The 25,170-nt window shown below is 56.4% G+C and overlaps 1 protein-coding gene across 1 annotated transcript in view; it reads right to left on the bottom strand.

Annotated features, from left to right (window-relative positions):
- Positions 1-20,234: 20,234 nt before the first annotated feature.
- LOC132390405 (semaphorin-6D-like) overlaps positions 20,235-25,170 on the bottom strand; it is a gene marked incomplete at its 5' end in the record, with an annotated part of 45,250 nt that continues 40,314 nt past the window's right edge. The window contains 4 exon segments of the mRNA XM_059963014.1: positions 20,235-21,798; positions 22,166-22,210; positions 23,444-23,502; positions 24,075-24,152. Of these exon segments, the coding sequence (XP_059818997.1) occupies positions 20,810-21,798; positions 22,166-22,210; positions 23,444-23,502; positions 24,075-24,152 (1,171 nt within the window).

Below are 25,170 nucleotides of genomic sequence, written 5' to 3'. Positions count from 1 at the left end.
TCTGTATGTCTCCCCGCGTCTCTCTGTATCTCTCCCCGTGTCTCTCCGAATCTCTCGCTGGTCTCTCCGTATCCCTCCCTGTGTCTGTCCGTATGTCTCCCAGCATCTCTCTGTATCTCTCCCCGTGTCTCTCCAAATCTCTCCCTGGTCTCTCCGTATCTCTCCCTGTGTCTGTCCGTATGTCTCCCCGCGTCTCTCCGAATCTCCCCCCTGGTCTCTCCGTATCTCTGTCTCTCTCTCTCTCCCCGTGTCTCTCTCTCTCTCTCCCCGTGTCTCTCTCTCTCTCCCCGTCTCTCTCTCTCTCTCCCCGTGTCTCTCTCTCTCTCTCTCTCCCCGTGTCTCTCTCTCTCTCCCCGTGTCTCTCTCTCTCTCTCCCCGTGTCTCTCTCTCTCTCCCCGTGTCTCTCTCTATCTCCCCGTGTCTCTCTCTCTCTCTCTCTCCCCGTGTGTCTCTCTCTCTCCCCGTGTCTCTCTCTCTCTCTCCCCGTGTCTCTCTCTCTCTCCCCGTGTCTCTCTCTCTCTCTCCCCGTGTCTCTCTCTCTCTCCCCGTGTCTCTCTCTCTCTCTCTCCCCGTGTCTCTCTCTCTCCCCGTGTCTCTCTCTCTCTCTCTATCTCCCCGTGTCTCTCTCTCTCTCTCTCTCTCCCCGTGTGTCTCTCTCTCTCCCCGTGTCTCTCTCTCTCTCTCCCCGTGTCTCTCTCTCTCTCCCCGTGTCTCTCTCTCTCTCCCCGTGTCTCTCTCTCTCCCCGTGTCTCTCTCTCTCTCTCTATCTCCCCGTGTCTCTCTCTCTCCCCGTGTCTCTCTCTCTCCCCCCGTGTCTCTCTCTCTCCCCCCGTGTCTCTCTGTCTCTCCCCGTGTCTCTCTCTCTCTCTCCCCGTGTCTCTCTCTCTCTCTCTCTCTCCCCGTGTCTCTCTCTCTCTCCCCGTTTCTCTCTGTCTCTCTCCGTGTCTCTCTCTCTCCCCGTGTCTCTCTCTCTCTCTCTCTCTCTCTCCCCGTGTCTCTCTCTCCCCGTGTCTCTCTGTCTCTCCCCGTGTCTCTCTCTCTCTCCCCGTGTCTCTCTCTCTCTCCCCGTGTCTCTCTCTCTCTCCCCGTGTCTCTCTCTCTGTCTCTCCCCGTGTCTCTCTGTCTCTCCCCGTGTCTCTCTCTCTCTCTCTATCTCCCCGTGTCTCTCTCTCTCTCCCCGTGTCTCTCTCTCTCTCTCCCCGTGTCTCTCTCTCTCCCCGTGTCTCTCTCTCTCTCTCTATCTCCCCGTGTCTCTCTCTCTCTCCCCGTGTCTCTCTGTCTCTCCCCGTGTCTCTCTCTCTCCCCGTGTCTCTCTCCCCGTGTCTCTCTCTCTCTCCCCGTGTCTCTCTCTCTCTCCCCGTGTCTCTCTCTCTCTCTCCCCGTGTCTCTCTCTCTCCCCGTGTCTCTCTCTCTCTCTCTATCTCCCCGTGTCTCTCTCTCTCTCCCCGTGTCTCTCTGTCTCTCCCCGTGTCTCTCTCTCTCTCCCCGTGTCTCTCTCCCCGTGTCTCTCTGTCTCTCCCCGTGTCTCTCTCTCTCTCCCCGTGTCTCTCTCCCCGTGTCTCTCTCTCTCTCCCCGTGTCTCTCTCTCTCCCCCCGTGTCTCTCTGTCTCCCCGTGTCTCTCTGTGCACTGTCTCCTTACCGCCTGCTGTACTCCGGCCGTCCTGCAGGTGTCGCGGGCGAGCTGCCGCTCCCTCTCAACATTGTGAATTCTGCTCCGTGCACTGCCCCGTCTCCTCGCTGCTTTTCCCACGCCACTGCCCCTCCTCTGGCACCGGCCTGGAACCTGGTTTCCCCGGTAACCGCAGGCCTCGTACCCTGGTCTCAGAGTGAGGGGACCATCCCCTGCACCTCCCTCTGGATGGGGGCCGGAACCTCTCCAGCCCCTCCATCAAGAGTGGCCGATAGTGGACCTGCGACTGGAAGAGGGAAAAGGAGGGATGATGATATTAGTAGCATTGATGTGGGAGGGGAGGAGGGGAAATGAGAGGGGGTGGGAGGCAGCGAGAGAATGGGGTTGAGGGTGGATGGGGATTGGGGAGAGAGGGAAAGAGATGGTTAGGGGGAGAAGTGGACATTTGGGGGGGGTCTCCCTATTATCAGGCTCATGAGCCATGGTTGGCAGCTCATCTAGGAGAAGGAAAAGTGACCTCTGCTGCCTTGTTTTTATACCCACTCCTGGGGAAGGCTTTGGGGGCAAAACCTGAGGAAAAATCCAGAGCTGGAGTCCTTAAGGCAAGTCCTACGTTGAGTTTAATGCTGACGAGCAACTCCTGTGATGCTGCTGGTGCCAAACTATATTTATCAGTCTCTGCCGTTCCTTTGGATTTATCAGCTGTGTGGAGAGGGGGAGCCCACTGCACGGGTAACAGCTTACTCTCCATATCGTACTGCCTAGGCGTGCGTTTACAAAGACCACTAGGACACTGCATCCATGGTTGACCTCAACCAGCGGAGGGCATCATGGGCCCAGTATTCACCCCCTCCTCCTTGGGACAAACCTGAGGCCATTGTTAACCCGTGGGATCTTGCCGCACTCCATCTCATCTTTGTGCCAGAAGAGTTGGAGCATTTCTCATTGGCATGAGGCACATCAGGGACTCTCTGGCCAGAGAGTTTGGAATCTAGCTTCTCCCACCAACACTGTGCTCCCCAATCTCCCTCACCCATTGGAAACTGAGGCGTGAGGGGTCAGACAGCTGAGATTACCCAATCAGGTAGCAGGAAGCCCAGCCTATCCACCAATCAGCACGACTGGCCAATGGAGTGAGAGTAGAGGGTCCTCCAATGGGCAGAGTGGTGAACTTTGATGACCCCGGAAAGGATCTGGCACCTGTGGATTGGGATAGGTTGTTCTCTGACAAAGTAAATTCTGACAGGAAATAATGAGATTACAGACTTTGTATGTTCCTGTTAGAATACAAGGCAAGGCTAACAGGTTTAGGGATACCTAGTTTTTGAGCGATATTGAGGCCCTGGTTAAGAAAAAGGAGAAGTGCATAACAGGTACAGGCAGGTAGGAACAAGAGGTACCCGAGGAATATAAGAAATGCAAGAGAACAGGAGTAAAATCAGGAGGGATAAAATACGGCATGAGCCAAATTCAAGGACAGTCCCAAGGGCTTGGACAGATATATTAAGAGCCAAAGTATAGCTAGGGTCAGTGTGATCATCTATGCATGGAGCCCAAACAGATGGGGGAGATCTTAAATAGATTTCTTTGCATCGGGAGATGGACACAGAGTCTACAGATGTGAGGCAAAGCAGCGGGGAGGGCATGCACAGGTCACAGAAGAGGGGGTGTTTGCTGTCTTGAGGCAAATTAGGGTGGATAAACAAGATGAACAATCGGACCTGGTGGGAAGCTAGCGCAGAAATTGTAGGGGCTGTGGCAAAGGTATTTGAAATATTCTTAGCCAAGTGTGAGGTGTCAGACGATTGGAGGATAACCAATTGTTGTTCCATTGGTTTAGAAAGGTTCTCAGAATAAGCCTGGCAACTGTAGGCCGGTGAGCCAGAAGTCAGCAGTGGGAAAGTTATTGGACGGTATTGTAAGGGTCATGATATTAAGTACTTGGATAGACAGGGACTGACTTGGGATAGTCAGCTTGGCTGGGAGGTCGTGTGTAACCAATCTCATAGTTTTTCAAGGAAGTTATCAGGAAAGTGTGGTTTGTCTGCATGGACCTTTGAAGGCGTTTGACAAGGTCCCATACGGGAGGCTGGTCCGGAAGGTTCAGGATAAGGGAATGAATTGGATTCTACATTGGCTTTGTGAAAGAAGCTGCAGAGAGTTGGCCTCTCTCAGTGAAGGTCTGTAACCAGTGGTGTCCTGCAGGGATCGGTGCTGGGTCCTTTGTTGTTTGTCACTTACAGCAACAATCTGGGTGGTATTGTGGTAAACTGATTCAGCAATGTTGTGGAGGACACCAAGACTGGGATGTGGTGAACAGCGAGCCAGCAGTCAAAGCTTGCAGTGGGATCTGGACCAGCCGGAAAGATGGCGGATGAATTTAATGATGGTGTTGCACTTTGGGAGGAGCAGCCAGGACAGGTCTTAGAGAGTAAATAGTCAGGCACTGAGGAGTGCGGTAGAACTGAGTGATCTGGGAACACAGATCCACAATTCCTTACAATTGGCAGCACAGGTAGATAGGTTTGTGAAGAAAGATTTTTGGCACATTGGCCTTCGTAAATCAAAGTATTGAGTGCAGGAGTTGGGAAGTTATGTTGAAATTGTATAAGATTGCTGAGGCCAAATAATGTGCAGTTTGGTCACCAATCTGCAGGAAAGCTATCAGTAAGATTGAAAAAGAGCAGAGAAAGTTTACCAGATGGTGCTGGAACTTGAGCACCTGAGTTATAGGGAATGGTAGAGTAGGTTAGGGCTCTATTCCCCTGGAGCGGAGGAGAATGATAGAGGTATATAGCATCATGAGGGGCATAGACAGGGTAAGTGCATGCAGGCTTTTTCCAAACGTTGGGAGGGACTAGAACGAAAGTTTTTAAATTCAGGATAAAAGGTGAAATATCTAAGGGGAACCTCAGGAACCTTCTCCACTCAGAGGGTTGTGCAAGTGTGGATGGGGGGTCTGTGTCCGGGTACAGATCGATGGGTCTAGGTACATGGATGGGGGGTATGGGGGTCTGTGTCCGGGTACAGATCGATGGGTCTAGGTACATGGATGGGGTGTATGGGCGTCTGTGTCCGGGTACAGATCGATGGGACTAGGTACACGGGTGGGGGGGGTATGGGGGTCCGTGTCCGGGTACAGATCGATGGGACCAGGTACATGGATGGGGTGTATGGGGGTCTGTGTCCGGGTACAGATCGATGGGACTAGGTACATGGATGGGGGGTATGGGGGTCTGTGTCCGGGTACAGATCGATGGGACCAGGTACATGGATGGGGTGTATGGGGGTCCGTGTCCGGGTACAGATCGATGGGACCAGGTACATGGATGGGGTGTATGGGGGTCTGTGTCCGGGTACAGATCGATGGGACTAGGTACATGGATGGGGGGTATGGGGGTCTGTGTACGGGTACAGATCGATGGGTCTAGGTACATGGAGGGGGGGTGTATGGGGGTCTGTGTCCGGGTACAGATCGATGGGACCAGGTACATGGATGGGGTGTATGGGGGTCTGTGTCCAGGTACAGATCGATGGGACTAGGTACATGGAGGGGGGGTGTATGGGGGTCTGTGTCCGGGTACAGATCGATGGGACCAGGTACATGGATGGGGTGTATGGGGGTCTGTGTCCGGGTACAGATCGATGGGACTAGGTACATGGATGGCGGGTATAGGGGTCCATGAACGGGGACAGATCCTTGGGACTAGGTACATGGATGGGTGGTGTGGGGGTCTGTGTCCGGGTACAGATCGATGGGACTAGGTACATGGATGGGGGGGGGGGTTTAGGGGTCTGTGTCCGGGTACAGATCGATGGGACTAGGTACACATATGTGGGGTATGGGGGTCTGCGTCCGGGTACAGATCGATGGGACTAGGTACATGGATGGGGTGGGGTATAGGGGTCTGTGTCCGGGTACAGATCGATGGGACTAGGTACATGGATGGGGTGTATGGGGGTCTGTGTCCAGGTACAGATCGATGGGACTAGGAACATGGATGGGGGGTATGGGGGTCTGAGTCCGGGTACAGATCGATGGGACTAATTACATGGATGGGGGTGTATGGGGGTCTGTGTCCGGGTACAGATCGATGGGACCAGGTACATGGATGGTGGGTATGGGGGTCTGTGTCTGGGGACAGATCGATGGGACTAGGTACATGGATAGGGGGTATGGGGGACTGTGTCTGGGGACAGATCGATGGGACTAGGTACATGGATGGTGGGTATGGGGGTCTGTGTCTGGGGACAGATCGATGGGACTAGGTACATGGATGGTGGGTATGGGGGTCTGTGTCTGGGGACAGATCGATGGGACTAGGTACATGGATGGGGGTGTATGGGGGGTCTGTGTCCGGGTACAGATCGATGGGACCAGGTACATGGATGGGGGGTATGGGGGTCTGTGTCTGGGGACAGATCGATGGGACTAGGTACATGGATGGGCGGTATGGGGGTCTGTGTCTGGGGACAGATCGATGGGACTAGGTACACGGATGAGGGGGGGGGGTATAGGGGTCTGTGTCCAGGTACAGATCGATGGGACTAGGTACACAGATGTGGGGTATGGGGGTCTGCGTCCGGGTACAGATCGATGGGACTAGGTACACAGATGTGGGGTATAGGGGTCTGTGTCCGGGTACAGATCAATGGGACTAGGTACACGGATGGGAGGTTTGGGGGTCCGTGTCCGGGTACAGATCGATGGGACTAGGTACATGGATGGGGGGTATGGGGGTCCGTGTCCAGGTACAGATCGATGGGACTAGGTACATGGATGGGGGGTATGGGGGTCTGAGTCCGGGTACAGATCGATGGGACCAGGTACATGGATGGGGTGTATGGGGGTCTGTGTCCGGGTACAGATCGATGGGACTAGGTACATAGATGGGGCTGTATGGGGGTCTGTGTCCGGGTACAGATCGATGGGACTAGGTACATGGATGGGGGTGTATGGGCGTCTGTGTCCGGGTACAGATCGATGGGACTAGGTACACGGATGGGGGTGTATGGGGGTCTGTGTCCGGTTTCAGATCGATGGGACTAGGTACACGGATGGGGGGGTACGGGGGTCTATGTCCGGGTACAGATCGATGGGACTAGGTACATGGATGGGGCTGTATGGGGGTCTGTGTCCGGGTACAGATCGATGGGACTAGGTACATGGATGGGGGTGTATGGGCGTCTGTGTCCGGGTACAGATCGATGGGACTAGGTACACGGATGGGGGGGTATGGGGGTCTGTGTCCGGTTTCAGATCGATGGGACTAGGTACACGGATGGGGGGGTACAGGGGTCTATGTCCGGGTACAGATCGATGGGACCAGGTACATGGATGGGGGTGTATGGGGGTCTGTGTCCGGGTACAGATCGATAGGACTAGGTACATGTGGATGTGGGTGTATGGGGGTCTGTGTCCGGGTACCGATCGATAGGACTAGGTACATGGATGGGGGTGTATGGGGGTCTGTGTCCGGGTACAGATCGATAGGACTAGGTACATGGATGGGAGTGTATGGGGGTCTGTGTCCGGTTTTCAGATCGATGGGACTAGGTACATGGATGGGGGGGTATGGGGGTCTGTGTTTGGGTACAGATCGATGGGACTAGGTACATGGATGGGGGGGTATGGGGGTCTGTGTCTGGGTATAGATCGATGGGACTAGGTACGCGGATGGGGGAGTATGGGGGTCTGTGTCCGGGTACAGATCGATGGGACTAGGTACACGGATGGGGGGGTACGGGGGTCTGTGTCCGGTTTCAGATCGATGGGACTAGGTACATGGATGGCGGGTATAGGGGTCCATGAACGGGGGACAGACCCTTGGGACTAAGTACATGGATGGGGGGTATGGGGGTCTGTGTCCGGGTACAGATCGATAGGACTAGGTACATGGATGGGGGGTATGGGGGTCTGTGTCCGGGTACAGATCGATGGGACTAAGTACATGGATGTGGGGTATGGGGGTCTGTGTCCGGGTACAGATCAATGGGACCAGGTACATGGCTGGGGTGTATGGGGGTCTGTGTCCAGGTACAGATCGATGGGACTAGGTACATGGATGGGGGGTATGGGGGTCTGAGTCCGGGTACAGATAGATGGGACTAGGTACACGGATGGGGGGTATGGGGGTCTGTGTCCGGGTACAGATCGATGGGACTAGGTACATGGATGGGGGGGTATGGGTGTCTGTGTCCGGGTACAGATCGATGGGACTAGGTACATGGATGGGGGGTATGGGGGTCTGTGTCCGGGTACAGATCGATGGGACTAGGTACACGGATGGGGGGGTACGGGGGTCTGTGTCCGGTTTCAGATCGATGGGACTAGTACATGGATGGGGGGGTACGGGGGTCTGTGTCCGGTTTCAGGTCGATGGGACTAGGTACACGGATGGGGGGGTACGGGGGTCTGTGTCCGGTTTCAGATCGATGGGACTAGGTACATGGATGGGGGTGTATGGGGGTCTGTGTCTGGGTACAGATCGATGGGACGAGGGACATGGATGGGGAGTATGGGGGTCTGTGTCCGGGTACAGATCGATGGGACTAGGTACATGGATGGGGAGTATGGGGGTCTGTTTCTGGGTACAGATCGATGGGACTATGTACACGGATGGTGGGGTATGGGGGTCTGTTTCTGGGTACAGATCGATGGGACTAGGTACACGGATGCTGGGGTGTATGGGGGTCTGTGTCCGGGTACAGATCAATAGGACTAGGTACATGGATGGTGGTATGGGGGTCTGTGTCCGGTTTTCAGATCGATGGGACTAGGTACATGGATGGGGGGGTATGGGGGTCTGTGTTTGGGTACAGATCGATGGGACTAGGTACATGGATGGGGGGGTATGGGGGTCTGTGTCTGGGTACAGATCGATGGGACTAGGTACACGGATGGGGGAGTATGGGGGTCTGTGTCCGGGTACAGATCGAAGGGACTTGGTACACGGATGGGGGTGTATGGGGGTCCATGTCTGGGTGCGATCGATGGGACTAGGTACATGGAGTGGGGGTGTATGGGGGTCTGTGTCCGGGTACAGATCGATGGGACCAGGTACATGGATGGGGTGTATGGGGGTCTGTGTCCGGGTACAGATAGATGGGACTAGGTACATGGATGGCAGGTATAGGGGTCCATGAACGGGGACAGATCCTTGGGACTAGGTACATGGATGGGGGGGGTGTGGGGGGTCTGTGTCCGGGTACAGATCGATGGGACTAGGTACATGGATGGGGGGTATGGGGGTCTGTGTCCGGGTACAGATCGATGGGACTAGGTACATGGATGGGGGGTATGGGGGTCCGTGTCTGGGTACAGATCCATGGGACTAGGTACATGGATGGGTGGTATGGGGGTCTGTGTCCGGGTACAGATAGATGGGACTAAGTACATGGATGGGGGATATGGGGGTTTGTGTCCGGGTACAGATCGATAGGACTAGGTACATGGATGGGGGGTATGGGGGTCTGTGTCCGGGTACAGATCAATGGGACTAAGTACATGGATGGGGGGTATGGGGGTCTGTGTCTGGGTACAGATCAATGGGACTAGGTACATGGATGGGGGATATGGGGGTTTGTGTCCGGGTACAGATCGATAGGACTAGGTACATGGATGGGGGGTATGGGGGTCTGTGTCCGGGTACAGATCAATGGGACTAAGTACATGGATGGGGGGTATGGGGGTCTGTGTCTGGGTACAGATCAATGGGACTAGGTACATGGATGGGGGGTGTGGGGGTCTGTGTCCGGGTACAGATCAATGGGACCAGGTACATGGCTGGGGCGTATGGGGGTCTGTGTCCGGGTACAGATTGATGGGACTAGGTACATGGATGGGGGGTGGGGTATAGGGGTCTGTGTCCGGGTACAGATCGATGGGACTAGGTACACAGATGTGGGGTATGGGGGTCTGCGTCCGGGTACAGATCGATGGGACTAGGTACATGGATGGGGTGTATGGGGGTCTGTGTCCAGGTACAGATCGATGGGACTAGGTACATGGATGGGGTGTATGGGGGTCTGTGTCCAGGTACAGATCGATGGGACTAGGAACATGGATGGGGGGTATGGGGGTCTGTGTCCGGGTACAGATCGATGGGACTAGGTACACGGATGGGGGTGTATGGGGGTCCATGTCTGGGTGCGATCGATGGGACTAGGTACATGGAGCGGGGGTGTATGGGGGTCTGTGTCCGGGTACAGATCGATGGGACCAGGTACATGGATGGGGTGTATGGGGGTCTGTGTCCGGGTACAGATAGATGGGACTAGGTACATGGATGGTGGGTATAGGGGTCCATGAACGGGGACAGATCCTTGGGACTAGGTACATGGATGGGGGGGGTGTGGGGGTCTGTGTCCGGGTACAGATCGATGGGACTAGGTACATGGATGGGGGGTATGGGGGTCTGTGTCCGGGTACAGATCAATGGGACTAAGTACATGGATGGGGGGTATGGGGGTCTGTGTCTGGGTACAGATCAATGGGACTAGGTACATGGATGGGGGGTGTGGGGGTCTATGTCCGGGTACAGATCAATGGGACCAGGTACATGGCTGGGGCGTATGGAGGTCTGTGTCCTGGTACAGATTGATGGGACTAGGTACACAGATGTGGGGTATGGGGGTCTGCGTCCGGGTACAGATCGATGGGACTAGGTACATGGATGGGGTGTATGGGGGTCTGTGTCCAGGTACAGATCGATGGGACTAGGTACATGGATGGGGTGTATGGGGGTCTGTGTCCAGGTACAGATCGATGGGACTAGGTACATGGATGGGGGGTATGGGGGTCTGTGTCCGGGTACAGATTGATGGGACTAGGTACATGGATGGGGGGGGGGAGTATAGGGGTCTGTGTCCGGGTACAGATCGATGGGACTAGGTACATGGATGGGGGGGTATGGGGGTCTGAGTCCGGGTACAGATAGATGGGACTAGGTACACGGATGGGGGGTATGGGGGTCTGTGTCCAGGTACAGATCGATGGGACTAGGTACATGGATGGGGGGTATGGGTGTCTGTGTCCGGGTACAGATCGATGGGACTAGGTACATGGATGGGGGTTTGGGGGTCTGAGTCCGGGTACAGATCGATGGGACTAGGTACATGGATGGGGGGTATGGGGGTCTGTGTCTGGGTACAGATCAATGGGACTAGGTACATGGAGGGGGGGTGTATGGGGGTCTGTGTCCGGGTACAGATCGATGGGACCAGGTACATGGATGGGGTGTATGGGGGTCTGTGTCCGGGTACAGATCGATGGGACTAAGTACATGGATGGGGTGTATGAGGGTCTGTGTCCGGGTACAGATCGATGGGTCTAGGTACATGGAGGGGGGGTGTATGGGGGTCTGTGTCCGGGTACAGATCGATGGGACTAGGTACATGGAGGGGGGGTGTATGGGTGTCTGTGTCTGGGTACAGATCAATGGGACTAGGTACATGGAGGGGGGGTGTATGGGGGTCTGTGTCCGGGTACAGATCGATGGGACCAGGTACATGGATGGGGTGTATGGGGGTCTGTGTCCGGGTACAGATCGATGGGACTAGGTACATGGATGGCGGGTATAGGGGTCCATGAACGGGGACAGATCCTTGGGACTAGGTACATGGATGGGTGGTGTGGGGGTCTGTGTCCGGGTACAGATCGATGGGACTAGGTACATGGATGGGGGGGGGGGTTTAGGGGTCTGTGTCCGGGTACAGATCGATGGGACTAGGTACACATATGTGGGGTATGGGGGTCTGCGTCCGGGTACAGATCGATGGGACTAGGTACATGGATGGGGTGGGGTATAGGGGTCTGTGTCCGGGTACAGATCGATGGGACTAGGTACATGGATGGGGTGTATGGGGGTCTGTGTCCAGGTACAGATCGATGGGACTAGGAACATGGATGGGGGGTATGGGGGTCTGAGTCCGGGTACAGATCGATGGGACTAATTACATGGATGGGGGTGTATGGGGGTCTGTGTCCGGGTACAGATCGATGGGACCAGGTACATGGATGGTGGGTATGGGGGTCTGTGTCTGGGGACAGATCGATGGGACTAGGTACATGGATAGGGGGTATGGGGGACTGTGTCTGGGGACAGATCGATGGGACTAGGTACATGGATGGTGGGTATGGGGGTCTGTGTCTGGGGACAGATCGATGGGACTAGGTACATGGATGGTGGGTATGGGGGTCTGTGTCTGGGGACAGATCGATGGGACTAGGTACATGGATGGGGGTGTATGGGGGGTCTGTGTCCGGGTACAGATCGATGGGACCAGGTACATGGATGGGGGGTATGGGGGTCTGTGTCTGGGGACAGATCGATGGGACTAGGTACATGGATGGGCGGTATGGGGGTCTGTGTCTGGGGACAGATCGATGGGACTAGGTACACGGATGAGGGGGGGGGGGTATAGGGGTCTGTGTCCAGGTACAGATCGATGGGACTAGGTACACAGATGTGGGGTATGGGGTCTGCGTCGGGTACAGATCGATGGGACTAGGTACACAGATGTGGGGTATAGGGGTCTGTGTCCGGGTACAGATCAATGGGACTAGGTACACGGATGGGAGGTTTGGGGGTCCGTGTCCGGGTACAGATCGATGGGACTAGGTACATGGATGGGGGGTATGGGGGTCCGTGTCCAGGTACAGATCGATGGGACTAGGTACATGGATGGGGGGTATGGGGGTCTGAGTCCGGGTACAGATCGATGGGACCAGGTACATGGATGGGGTGTATGGGGGTCTGTGTCCGGGTACAGATCGATGGGACTAGGTACATAGATGGGGCTGTATGGGGGTCTGTGTCCGGGTACAGATCGATGGGACTAGGTACATGGATGGGGGTGTATGGGCGTCTGTGTCCGGGTACAGATCGATGGGACTAGGTACACGGATGGGGGTGTATGGGGGTCTGTGTCCGGTTTCAGATCGATGGGACTAGGTACACGGATGGGGGGGTACGGGGGTCTATGTCCGGGTACAGATCGATGGGACTAGGTACATGGATGGGGCTGTATGGGGGTCTGTGTCCGGGTACAGATCGATGGGACTAGGTACATGGATGGGGGTGTATGGGCGTCTGTGTCCGGGTACAGATCGATGGGACTAGGTACACGGATGGGGGGGTATGGGGGTCTGTGTCCGGTTTCAGATCGATGGGACTAGGTACACGGATGGGGGGGTACAGGGGTCTATGTCCGGGTACAGATCGATGGGACCAGGTACATGGATGGGGGTGTATGGGGGTCTGTGTCCGGGTACAGATCGATAGGACTAGGTACATGGATGTGGGTGTATGGGGGTCTGTGTCCGGGTACCGATCGATAGGACTAGGTACATGGATGGGGGTGTATGGGGGTCTGTGTCCGGGTACAGATCGATAGGACTAGGTACATGGATGGGAGTGTATGGGGGTCTGTGTCCGGTTTTCAGATCGATGGGACTAGGTACATGGATGGGGGGGTATGGGGGTCTGTGTTTGGGTACAGATCGATGGGACTAGGTACATGGATGGGGGGGTATGGGGGTCTGTGTCTGGGTATAGATCGATGGGACTAGGTACGCGGATGGGGAGTATGGGGGTCTGTGTCCGGGTACAGATCGATGGGACTAGGTACACGGATGGGGGGGTACGGGGGTCTGTGTCCGGTTTCAGATCGATGGGACTAGGTACATGGATGGCGGGTATAGGGGTCCATGAACGGGGACAGACCCTTGGGACTAAGTACATGGATGGGGGGTATGGGGGTCTGTGTCCGGGTACAGATCGATAGGACTAGGTACATGGATGGGGGGTATGGGGGTCTGTGTCCGGGTACAGATCGATGGGACTAAGTACATGGATGTGGGGTATGGGGGTCTGTGTCCGGGTACAGATCAATGGGACCAGGTACATGGCTGGGGTGTATGGGGGTCTGTGTCCAGGTACAGATCGATGGGACTAGGTACATGGATGGGGGGTATGGGGGTCTGAGTCCGGGTACAGATAGATGGGACTAGGTACACGGATGGGGGGTATGGGGGTCTGTGTCCGGGTACAGATCGATGGGACTAGGTACATGGATGGGGGGTATGGGTGTCTGTGTCCGGGTACAGATCGATGGGACTAGGTACATGGATGGGGGGTATGGGGGTCTGTGTCCGGGTACAGATCGATGGGACTAGGTACACGGATGGGGGGGTACGGGGGTCTGTGTCCGGTTTCAGATCGATGGGACTAGTACATGGATGGGGGGGTACGGGGGTCTGTGTCCGGTTTCAGGTCGATGGGACTAGGTACACGGATGGGGGGGTACGGGGGTCTGTGTCCGGTTTCAGATCGATGGGACTAGGTACATGGATGGGGGTGTATGGGGGTCTGTGTCTGGGTACAGATCGATGGGACGAGGGACATGGATGGGGAGTATGGGGGTCTGTGTCCGGGTACAGATCGATGGGACTAGGTACATGGATGGGGAGTATGGGGGTCTGTTTCTGGGTACAGATCGATGGGACTATGTACACGGATGGTGGGGTATGGGGGTCTGTTTCTGGGTACAGATCGATGGGACTAGGTACACGGATGCTGGGGTGTATGGGGGTCTGTGTCCGGGTACAGATCAATAGGACTAGGTACATGGATGGTGGTATGGGGGTCTGTGTCCGGTTTTCAGATCGATGGGACTAGGTACATGGATGGGGGGGTATGGGGGTCTGTGTTTGGGTACAGATCGATGGGACTAGGTACATGGATGGGGGGGTATGGGGGTCTGTGTCTGGGTACAGATCGATGGGACTAGGTACACGGATGGGGGAGTATGGGGGTCTGTGTCCGGGTACAGATCGAAGGGACTTGGTACACGGATGGGGGTGTATGGGGGTCCATGTCTGGGTGCGATCGATGGGACTAGGTACATGGAGTGGGGGTGTATGGGGGTCTGTGTCCGGGTACAGATCGATGGGACCAGGTACATGGATGGGGTGTATGGGGGTCTGTGTCCGGGTACAGATAGATGGGACTAGGTACATGGATGGCAGGTATAGGGGTCCATGAACGGGGACAGATCCTTGGGACTAGGTACATGGATGGGGGGGGTGTGGGGGTCTGTGTCCGGGTACAGATCGATGGGACTAGGTACATGGATGGGGGGTATGGGGGTCTGTGTCCGGGTACAGATCGATGGGACTAGGTACATGGATGGGGGGTATGGGGGTCCGTGTCTGGGTACAGATCCATGGGACTAGGTACATGGATGGGTGGTATGGGGGTCTGTGTCCGGGTACAGATAGATGGGACTAAGTACATGGATGGGGGATATGGGGGTTTGTGTCCGGGTACAGATCGATAGGACTAGGTACATGGATGGGGGGTATGGGGGTCTGTGTCCGGGTACAGATCAATGGGACTAAGTACATGGATGGGGGGTATGGGGGTCTGTGTCTGGGTACAGATCAATGGGACTAGGTACATGGATGGGGGATATGGGGGTTTGTGTCCGGGTAGTACAGATCGATAGGACTAGGTACATGGATGGGGGGTATGGGGGTCTGTGTCCGGGTACAGATCAATGGGACTAAGTACATGGATGGGGGGGTATGGGGGTCTGTGTCTGGGTACAGATCAATGGGACTAGGTACATGGATGGGGGGTGTGGGGGTCTGTGTCCGGGTACAGATCAATGGGACCAGGTACATGGCTGGGGCGTATGGGGGTCTGTGTCCGGGTACAGATTGATGGGACTAGGTACATGGATGGGGGGGTGGGGTATAGGGGTCTGTGTCCGGGTACAGATCGATGGGACTAGGTACACAGATGTGGGGTATGGGGGTCTGCGTCCGGGTACAGATCGATGGGACTAGGTACATGGATGGGGTGTATGGGGGTCTGTGTCCAGGTACAGATCGATGGGACTAGGTACATGGATGGGGTGTATGGGGGTCTGTGTCCAGGTACAGATCGATGGGACTAGGAACATGGATGGGGGGTATGGGGGGTCTGTGTCCGGGTACAGATCGATGGGACTAGGTACACGGATGGGGGTGTATGGGGGTCCATGTCTGGGTGCGATCGATGGGACTAGGTACATGGAGCGGGGGTGTATGGGGGTCTGTGTCCGGGGTACAGATCGATGGGACCAGGTACATGGATGGGGTGTATGGGGGTCTGTGTCCGGGTACAGATAGATGGGACTAGGTACATGGATGGTGGGTATAGGGGTCCATGAACGGGGACAGATCCTTGGGACTAGGTACATGGATGGGGGGGTGTGGGGGTCTGTGTCCGGGTACAGATCGATGGGACTAGGTACATGGATGGGGGGTATGGGGGTCTGTGTCCGGGTACAGATCAATGGGACTAAGTACATGGATGGGGGGTATGGGGGTCTGTGTCTGGGTACAGATCAATGGGACTAGGTACATGGATGGGGGGTGTGGGGGTCTATGTCCGGGTACAGATCAATGGGACCAGGTACATGGCTGGGGCGTATGGAGGTCTGTGTCCTGGTACAGATTGATGGGACTAGGTACACAGATGTGGGGTATGGGGGTCTGCGTCCGGGTACAGATCGATGGGACTAGGTACATGGATGGGTGTATGGGGGTCTGTGTCCAGGTACAGATCGATGGGACTAGGTACATGGATGGGGTGTATGGGGGTCTGTGTCCAGGTACAGATCGATGGGACTAGGTACATGGATGGGGGGTATGGGGGTCTGTGTCCGGGTACAGATTGATGGGACTAGGTACATGGATGGGGGGGGGAGTATAGGGGTCTGTGTCCGGGTACAGATCGATGGACTAGGTACATGGATGGGGGGTATGGGGGTCTGAGTCCGGGTACAGATAGATGGGACTAGGTACACGGATGGGGGGTATGGGGGTCTGTGTCCAGGTACAGATCGATGGGACTAGGTACATGGATGGGGGGTATGGGTGTCTGTGTCCGGGTACAGATCGATGGGACTAGGTACATGGATGGGGGTTTGGGGGTCTGAGTCCGGGTACAGATCGATGGGACTAGGTACATGGATGGGGGGTATGGGGGTCTGTGTCCGGGTACAGATCGATGGGACCAGGTACATGGAGGGGGGTGTATGGGGGTCTGTGTCCGGGTACAGATCGATGGGACTAAGTACATGGATGGGGGTATGGGGGTCTGTGTCCGTGTACAGATCGATGGGACTAGGTACATGGATGGGGGGTGGGGTATAGGGGTCTGTGTCCCGGGGTACAGATCGATGGGTCCAGGTACATGGATGGGGTGTATTGGGGTCTGTGTCCGGGTACAGATCGATGGTACTAGGTACATGGATGGGGGTATGGGGGTCTGTGCCCGGGTACAGGATCGATGGGACTAGGTACATGATGGGGCTGTATGGGGGTCTGTGTTTGGGTACAGATCGATGGGACTAGGTACATGGATGGGGGGGGGGTATGGGGGTCTGTGTCCGGGTACAGATCGATGGGACTAGGTACATGGATGGGGGGTATGGTGGTCTGTGTCCGGGTACAGATCGATGGGACTAGGTACATGGATGGGGGTGTATGGGAGTCTGTGTCCGGGTACAGATTGATGGGACTAGGTACATGGATGGGGGGGGGGTATGGGGGTCTGTGTCCGGGTACAGATCGATGGGACTAGGTACATGGATGGGGGAGGTATGGGGGTCTGTGTCTGGGGACAGATCGATGGGACTAGGTACATGGATGGGGGGGTATGGGGGTCTGTGTCCGGGTACAGATCAATGGGACTAGGTACATGGATGGGGGGTATGGGGGTCTGTGTCTGGGGACCAGATCGATGGGACTAGGTACATGGATGGGGGGGGTATGGGGGTCTGTGTCCGGGTACAGATCGATGGGACTAGGTACATGGATGGGGGTGTATGGGGGTCTGTGTCCGGGTACAGATTGATGGAACTAGGTACACGGATGGGGGGGGTATGGGGGTCTGTGTCCGGGTACAGATCGATGGGTCTAGGTACACGGATGGGGGGGTACGGGGGTCTTTGTCCGGTTTCAGATCGATGGGACCAGGTACATGGATGGGGGGTATGGGGGTCTGTGTTTGGGTACAGATTGATGGGACTAGGTACATGGATGGGGGGTATGGGGGTCTGTGTCCGGGTACAGATCGATGGTACTAGGTACACGGATGGGGGGGTACGGGGGTCTGTGTCCGGTTTCAGATCGATGGGACTAGGTACATGGATGGGGGGTATGGGGGTCTGTGTCCGGGTACAGATCAATGGGACTAGGTACATGGATGGGGGGTATGGGGGTCTGCGTCTGGGGACAGATCGATGGGACTAGGTACGTGGATGGGGGGTATGGGGGTCTGTGTCCGGGTACAGATTGATGGAACTAGGTACATGGATGGGGGGTATGGGGGTCTGTTTCCGGGTACAGATCGATGGGACCAGGTACATGGATGGGGGGTATGGGGGTCTGTGTCCGGGTACAGATCGATGGGACTAGGTACATGGATGGGGGGGAGGGTATAGGGGTCTGTGTCCGGGTACAGATCGATGGGACTAGGTACATGGATGGGGTGTATGGGGTCTGTGTCCAGGTACAGATCGATGGGACTAGGTACATGGATGGGGGGTATGGGGGTCTGAGTCCGGGTACAGATCGATGGGACTAGGTACATGGATGGGGGGGTATGGGGGTCTGTGTCCGGGTACAGATCAATGGGACTAGGTACATGGATGGGGGGTATGGGGGTCTGTGTCTGGGGACAGATCGATGGGACTAGGTACATGGATGGGGGGGTATGGGGGTCTGTGTCCGGGTACAGATCGATGGGACTAGGTACATGGATGGGGGTGTATGGGGGTCTGTGTCCGGGTACAGATCGATGGGACCAGGTACATGGATGGGGGGTATGTGGGTCTGTGTCCGGGTACAGATCGATGGGACTAGGTACATGGATGGGGGGGGGGGGTATAGGGGTCTGTGTCCGGGTACAGATCGATGGGACTAGGTACATGGATGGGGTGTATGGGGGTCTGTGTCCAGGTACAGATCGATGGGACTAGGTATATGGATGGGGGGTATGGGGGTCTGAGTCCGGGTACAGATTGATGGGACTAGGTACATGGATGGGGGGTATGGGGGTCTGAGTCCGGGTACAGATCGATGGGACTAGGTACATGGATGGGGTGGGGTATAGGGGTCTGTGTCCGGGTACAGATCGATGGGACCATGTACATGGATGGGGTGTATGGGGGTCTGTGTTTGGGTACAAATCGATGGGACTAGGTACATGGATGGGGGTGTATGGGGGGTCTGTGTCCGGGTACAGATCGATGGGACCAGGTACATGGATGAGGGGTATGTGGGTCTGTGTCCGGGTACAGATCGATGGGACTAGGTACATGGATGGGGGGGGGGGGGTATAGGGGTCTGTGTCCGGGTACAGATCGATGGGACTAGGTACATGGATGGGGTGTATGGGGGTCTGTGTCCAGGTACAGATCGATGGGACTAGGTACATGGATGGGGGGTATGGGGGTCTGAGTCCGGGTACAGATTGATGGGACTAGGTACATGGATGGGGGGGTATGGGGGTCTGAGTCCGGGTACAGATCGATGGGACTAGGTACATGGATGGGGTGGGGTATAGGGGTCTGTGTCCGGGTACAGATCGATGGGACCATGTACATGGATGGGGTGTATGGGGGTCTGTGTTTTGGGTACAAATCGATGGGACTAGGTACACGGATGGGGGTGTATGGGGGTCTGTGTCTGGGTACAGATCGATGGGACTAGGTACATGGATGGGGAGTATGGGGGTCTGTGTCCGGGTACAGATCGATGGGACTAGGTACACGGATGGTGGGGTATGGGGTTCTGTGTCCAGGTACAGATTGATGGGACGAGGTACATGGATAGGGTTTATGGGGGTCTGTGTCCAGGTACAGATTGATGGGACCAGGTACACGGATGGGGGTGTATGGGGGTCTGTGTCTGGGGACCGATCGATGGGACTAGGTGCATGGATGGGGTGTATGGGTGTCTGTGTCCGGGTACAGATCGATGGGACTAGGTACATGGGTGGGGGGGTATGGGGGTCTGTGTCCGGGTACAGATCGATGGGAGTAGATACATGGAAGGGGGGGTATGGGGGTCTGTGTCCGGGTACAGATCGATAGGACTAGGTACATGGATGGGGGTGTATGGGGGTCTGTGTCCAGGTACAGATCGATGGGACTAGGTACACGGATGGGGGGTTATGGGGGTCTGTGTCCGGGTACAGATCGATGGGACTAGGTACACGGATGGGGGGGTACGGGGGTCTGTGTCCGGTTTCAGATCGATGGGACTAGGTACATGGATGTGGGGGTATGGGTGTCTGAGTTGGGGTACAGATCGATGGGACTAAGTACATGGATGGGGAGGGAATGGGGGTCTGTGGTTCAGGTACAGAATAAACTAGATAAGACGAATGTCTGTGACTGTGTGGTAGTGCTTTGTAACTCTATGACAAGTCCTCCTGATGGCCCCAGTTTTTTCTCTCAGTACCTGTGCCTTCCTCGGCTGGTGGCCATCTCGTCTCCAAGCACCCCAGCAGACAGAGAGACCACGGTATCAGAAAAAACTACAATAATTCTCTTTAAATAACAACAACATTAACAATAATAATAAAAAAGACATATTCCTGTAACATATTTACACAAAAGCAACAGTGACAGGTCCCGGATGCTCAGCGGTAGGGGCTCTGGCCCTGGGGAGGGCCGCCACTGGCCCACCCTCTCTCCTGGACCTCAGAGCCGATGGGTCTCCTCACCGATGTTGTGTCGAGTTGTGTGCCAGAGTGATGGCCAGGTCCAAAGGTCATAGGGTCATGGCCTGCTGAGGGAGTGGTTTCAGGACTGTGGGGGATGGTGGTGGAGGGGGAGAGAGGCAGGGGAGGTGGAGTTGGAGGAGGAAGGAAGGTATTCTGGAGAAGATGGAGGCAGTGAAGGGGTAAAAGATTTCGGGTCAGTGAGGGAAGAGGCTAGGTGGGAAAGTGAGGGGAGGGGGAGGCTGAGGAAGTGGCTAGGTGGAGTGGGTGGAGGGAGGAGAGGGAATAAGGAAGGTGGTGAGTGGAGGAGAGGGGATAGGGTGGGAGGAGGAAGTCTCACTCCCCTCACCTCGTTTCAGGGCTGGAGGCCTGGGGGAATTGCTCTCCCCGGAGGGGCTACGAATGTGGTGAGAGGGGAGGCGAGGGTTCCGGGGTCTCAGCCCGCCGAGGTCCGTGACGGGGCACGGGTGGGGGCAGTTCGGTGGTGGACTGGTATGAGGAGCTGAGCTCAGGAGCGGTGGACCGACTGCGACACCGGCTCCTGTCCCGCTCAGGGCCGGTCTTGGGGAAGGTGTAAAGAGCGCGCCCATGGCTCGGTCCCTGACGGGCACACCCGTCTCTTGGCAGGGTGGCGGCTGCGTGGTAGGCAGCCTGCCCTCTCCACTCCTTCTCCTCCTCCTCCTCTTCGTCCTCCTCGTCCTCATCCTCTCCTTCCTCCTCGTCACCCCTGACAACGGGGCTAAGGTCCTTCTCCTGAGCTCCTGCTGGGCCCAAGACCTCTAGGTTCATCTGGTGGAGCCGCTGGAGGAGTGAGTCCAGTGTGCCAACGTCCACCACCTCGGCAGGCGGCCGGCGGGGCAAGGGCGGGGGCGGAGGGTCCCACATCGGCCCCCGGATCTTCTCCTTCTGCTCCTCCTCCAGGGTGCCGGGCAGTGCCGGCGAGGGTTGGCGGCCCAGCGCATTGTTCGGCAGCACCACGGCACTGGGGATGTAGGGAAGCCCGTGGGCAGTGAGGCCGGTCAGCCGCGGGTCCCGGTCTCCCCCCGTCCCAGCTGCGGGCGCGTCCCAGCGGCCCCGCAAGGGCCTCAGGTTCCGGGATGGGAGGTCGGGCGTAGCGTCCGGGGTGGGCAAGCAGGTCAGCTCCGGGTGGGTGCCGCGTCCTCCCCGGTCGACCAGCAGGCTGGCGTAGATCCTGGAGGCCTCGACGTGGGCCTTGGCACCCTCTGAGCCCATTATCTCCGCCTCGCCGGCCCTTCGCCAGTAGCAGGAGGAGGCCAGTGCCGAGAGGAGGGCCCCCAGCAGGAAGGCCGAGACGGCAGCAGCTGCCAGCAGGTTCAGGTGGACCCGGTGTCCAGCGGCCTTGCCGGCCTTCGCCCTCTCCACCCCTGGGGGCAAAGGAGAAGAAAAGAGACCCATCAGTTTCCTAAGGCTGCCTGGCTCCTCGCCCTGCCCCTACCCCAGACTCCTCCGCCCACCCGTCCCAGCGGGGTCCTACATTGCCCCTGAGCAATAGACCATTCTCCAGACCCCTCCCGCTCTCCTGCACCCGCCACCATCACCCCTCCTCCAACCACGCCCATCCGCCACCCACACACCCACGCGCCAAACCCAGCAGGTTGCAAATTGGCAATTTAGTACCACCACCTGGATTTGCCCCGTCACCCTGCTCCCACTCTTCACCAATCACCTCTCCTTCCCTCCGCACGCAACCCCTCCCCTCGAACTGCGTAGGGCAATGTCTTGCAAACTCACCGTAGGATGAGTCCTGTAGGCTATCTTGGATGGAAGGGGGTGAGGCTGTGGGATAATGGGGGGGGGGGGGGGAGAGGGAGACAGTGAGAGTGAGAGGGGACACAGGCAGTGATATCAACTGGACAATACATCTCCCCGCCCCTTTGTGTGGTAGACCATGAACCCCAGCCAGACAGCCCACAGAAACCCTGGGGCCACAACAGCAGGTCCGAGGCTGGGGTCCTGCAGTGAGTAAACTCATCTCCTGACACCCTATAAGATCTCTCCCCCATCCAGGCACTCAACATCTGCCACATTGCCTCTCCCCCCCACACCTACAAGGCACTGGTCAGGAGTGTAACGGAGACACTCTCCAAGTAAAAGGCATTACTAGTAACCTGGAGATTGGAAGCCCAGAGGCCTGCCCTGGAGTTGGACGATTATCCGTGTAGGGAAAAACCGGGCTTGTTTTGCTGTTGTTGTTTTGTTTCTGGTTGTGTTCTATGTTGTTCTATGTTTCTATGGAGAGGGTGCAGAGGAGATTTACCAAGATGTTGCCTGGTTTGGAGAACAAGTCATATGAAGCAAGGTTAGCAGAGCTGGGACTTTTCTCTTTGGAGCGTAGGAGAATGAGAGGGGACTTGATAGAGGTCTACAAGATCATGAGAGACATAGATAGGGTGGATAGTCAGTACCTGTTTCCCAGGGCACCAATAGCAAACACCAGAGGGCACAGGTACAAAGTTATGGGAGGGAAGCTTAGGGGAGACATCAGGGGTAAGTTTTTTTACACAGAGGGTTGTGAGTGCCTGGAATGACTTACTAGGGATGGTGGTGGAGGCTAAAACATTAGGGGTATTTGGACAGGCACATAGTTGAAAGAAAAATGGAGGGCTGTGGGGTAGTGTGGGTTTAGTACTTTTTTTTTAAGGATTATATGGGTCGGCACAACATGGAGGGCTGAAGGGCCTGTACTGTGCTGTAGTGTTCTATGGTTCTGCTAGGCACTGTGGGTATGCTAAGTTGGTGACATTTGCGGGCAGGCCCCAGTACGTCAGGTTGAGTTATTGTGGAACATAAATGGCAGGTTTCACTGTTTGCATTTTGATACATGTGATAGATGAATCTCAATCTCATTCTGAAACTCGGAAGATCAGGACAGTGAGGAGGGGGTCAGAGGTGGGAGGGGTTTGAGGACCACAGGGTGAGGTGGAGGTTTGTTGCTTTGGTTGTCAGAACCCCAACCCTGCTCCTGGCATTGTTGCCCCAATTGTATAAGCCAGGGGTAGCTACACTCACCTCCACACTGCTCCTTGTCCCAAAGATGCCCACGCTCCACATCCTGTTCAAAGCCGCTCCTGTCAAGAGACAAGTCCGTGAATGAGGGGGATGTCTGACATTTGGGGTGGTAGAGCTGGTGGGGTGGGGGTAGATGGGTTGGGGGCAGCACTCCTGTCACCCCGGTCCACTCAACATGGCCAACCTGGCAGCAGCCGCCCCACTCAAAATGGGCGATCTGATGGACGCCATGAGTGGTAGGAGACCCTCACGAAATTGACACAACAGGCAGTAAGGGACCTTCAAGTACTGGCTAACAGATAGCAGGTAACCTTTCACAAAATAGCTGAATGTTGACCTCTCAGGTGGAGAGTGACCTTCACAAAATGGCCAGCAAATGGCAAGCGCAGGCAGCGGGAGATATTCACAAAATGGCTGACATGTGCATGTCACAGGACCTTCACAAAATGGCCGACCACAGCAATGATAGGGGTAGATGTCAGATAGAATGGTAAGCCCAGTGTGTGAGGCAGGCAATTCTCCCAGCAGAATGCTGAACCACCCCACCCCAACAGGGTGTGTGGGCCACCCACACGAGCTAGACAAAATGGCAGTGCGGTGTCCAATGCGGAGAGGCTGCCCTCCCACTGACCTGGTCCCGGGGTATAGAGTTCCACAGTGTCCCACCTTCAGCCAGCCACAGTACGGGTCCCTGGCGGCCAAGCAAGCTCTGGAAGAGAAGAGAAGTGCTCAGTATGAGTGGGAGCCCAGACCCCGAGAGGCGGACAGCCCCAGCTCGCGGTGGAGACCAGCAAATCATTCTGCGTGCATACTTCGGCCGTCCTAGGCCCTGACCTGGTGGAGAGAGAGGCCCTCCCAGTCTAGCCTTTCCCATACGGTCAACACAGCACCCCCTATACGTGCTGCCTTGGGGAAGAGATGGTTACTGTGACAGAAGGAAGGGTGTGTCTCCATTCACCCCCAGCTGCAACCTAACAGAGGGCCCTCTGATCCAGGGACAGTTCCCACCGAGCCAGACATCACGACACATCGAGATGTCCGTCGAGGAACGCTGCTGACCAGCACAGTACAGTGTAGTAGCCTCTGAGACACCTTTACAGCTTGGGTCGCCAGAGTTCAGAGTTCAGTCCCAGCGTCAGCATTCCCTTCCCGTGGAACGCGTCCTTCCCCGGGGGATGCTGAGCTGGAAGGGCCTGTCCTGAGCTGTGTCCGTGCTGAGGGACACAGGGGGAAGGTGGGGCAGAAAGACAGTCTGGTCCCTCACAAGTGGAGGGGCAGAGTTGGGTGGGAAGACCTCGGGGGGTTACGTGCAGTAGTTTTAAGAAACGTGTCTACACTGGTGAATGTAATGACCACAAATGAGAAAACTCCTCAGTATACTTTTTCATTATTTCTGAATTTTGATGAAAGGCCCCGATCCCTGGATGATGCAAACCTGGGTCACCGATCTTAAAGGACAGGGTGCCAGAGCTGGGGTGCAGACAGCTGAAGGTGCAGATATCCATGGGAGAGGGAGGGGAATAAGGGCTTCCCTTGGCCACTAACAGGGGCATTCCCCCCTCAATCACCCCTGCACCCTTCGCCCGCCAACAGTGTCACCCCCTCTCCCAAACCTCTCCCATCCTCCCCCTACCACCTCTTCCTTCTGCAATCAACAGTACTCGCCCCCCCAAACTCAAAGCCCATCCTCCCTTCAATCCACTCCCTCCACCAACATGGCATCCCCA

This window comes from Hypanus sabinus, unplaced genomic scaffold (genome assembly GCF_030144855.1).
Source record: "Hypanus sabinus isolate sHypSab1 unplaced genomic scaffold, sHypSab1.hap1 scaffold_885, whole genome shotgun sequence".
NCBI lineage: Eukaryota > Metazoa > Chordata > Chondrichthyes > Myliobatiformes > Dasyatidae > Hypanus > Hypanus sabinus.
Note: the sequence above shows the minus strand (reverse complement) of the source record. Positions and strands in the feature narration are given on the sequence as shown.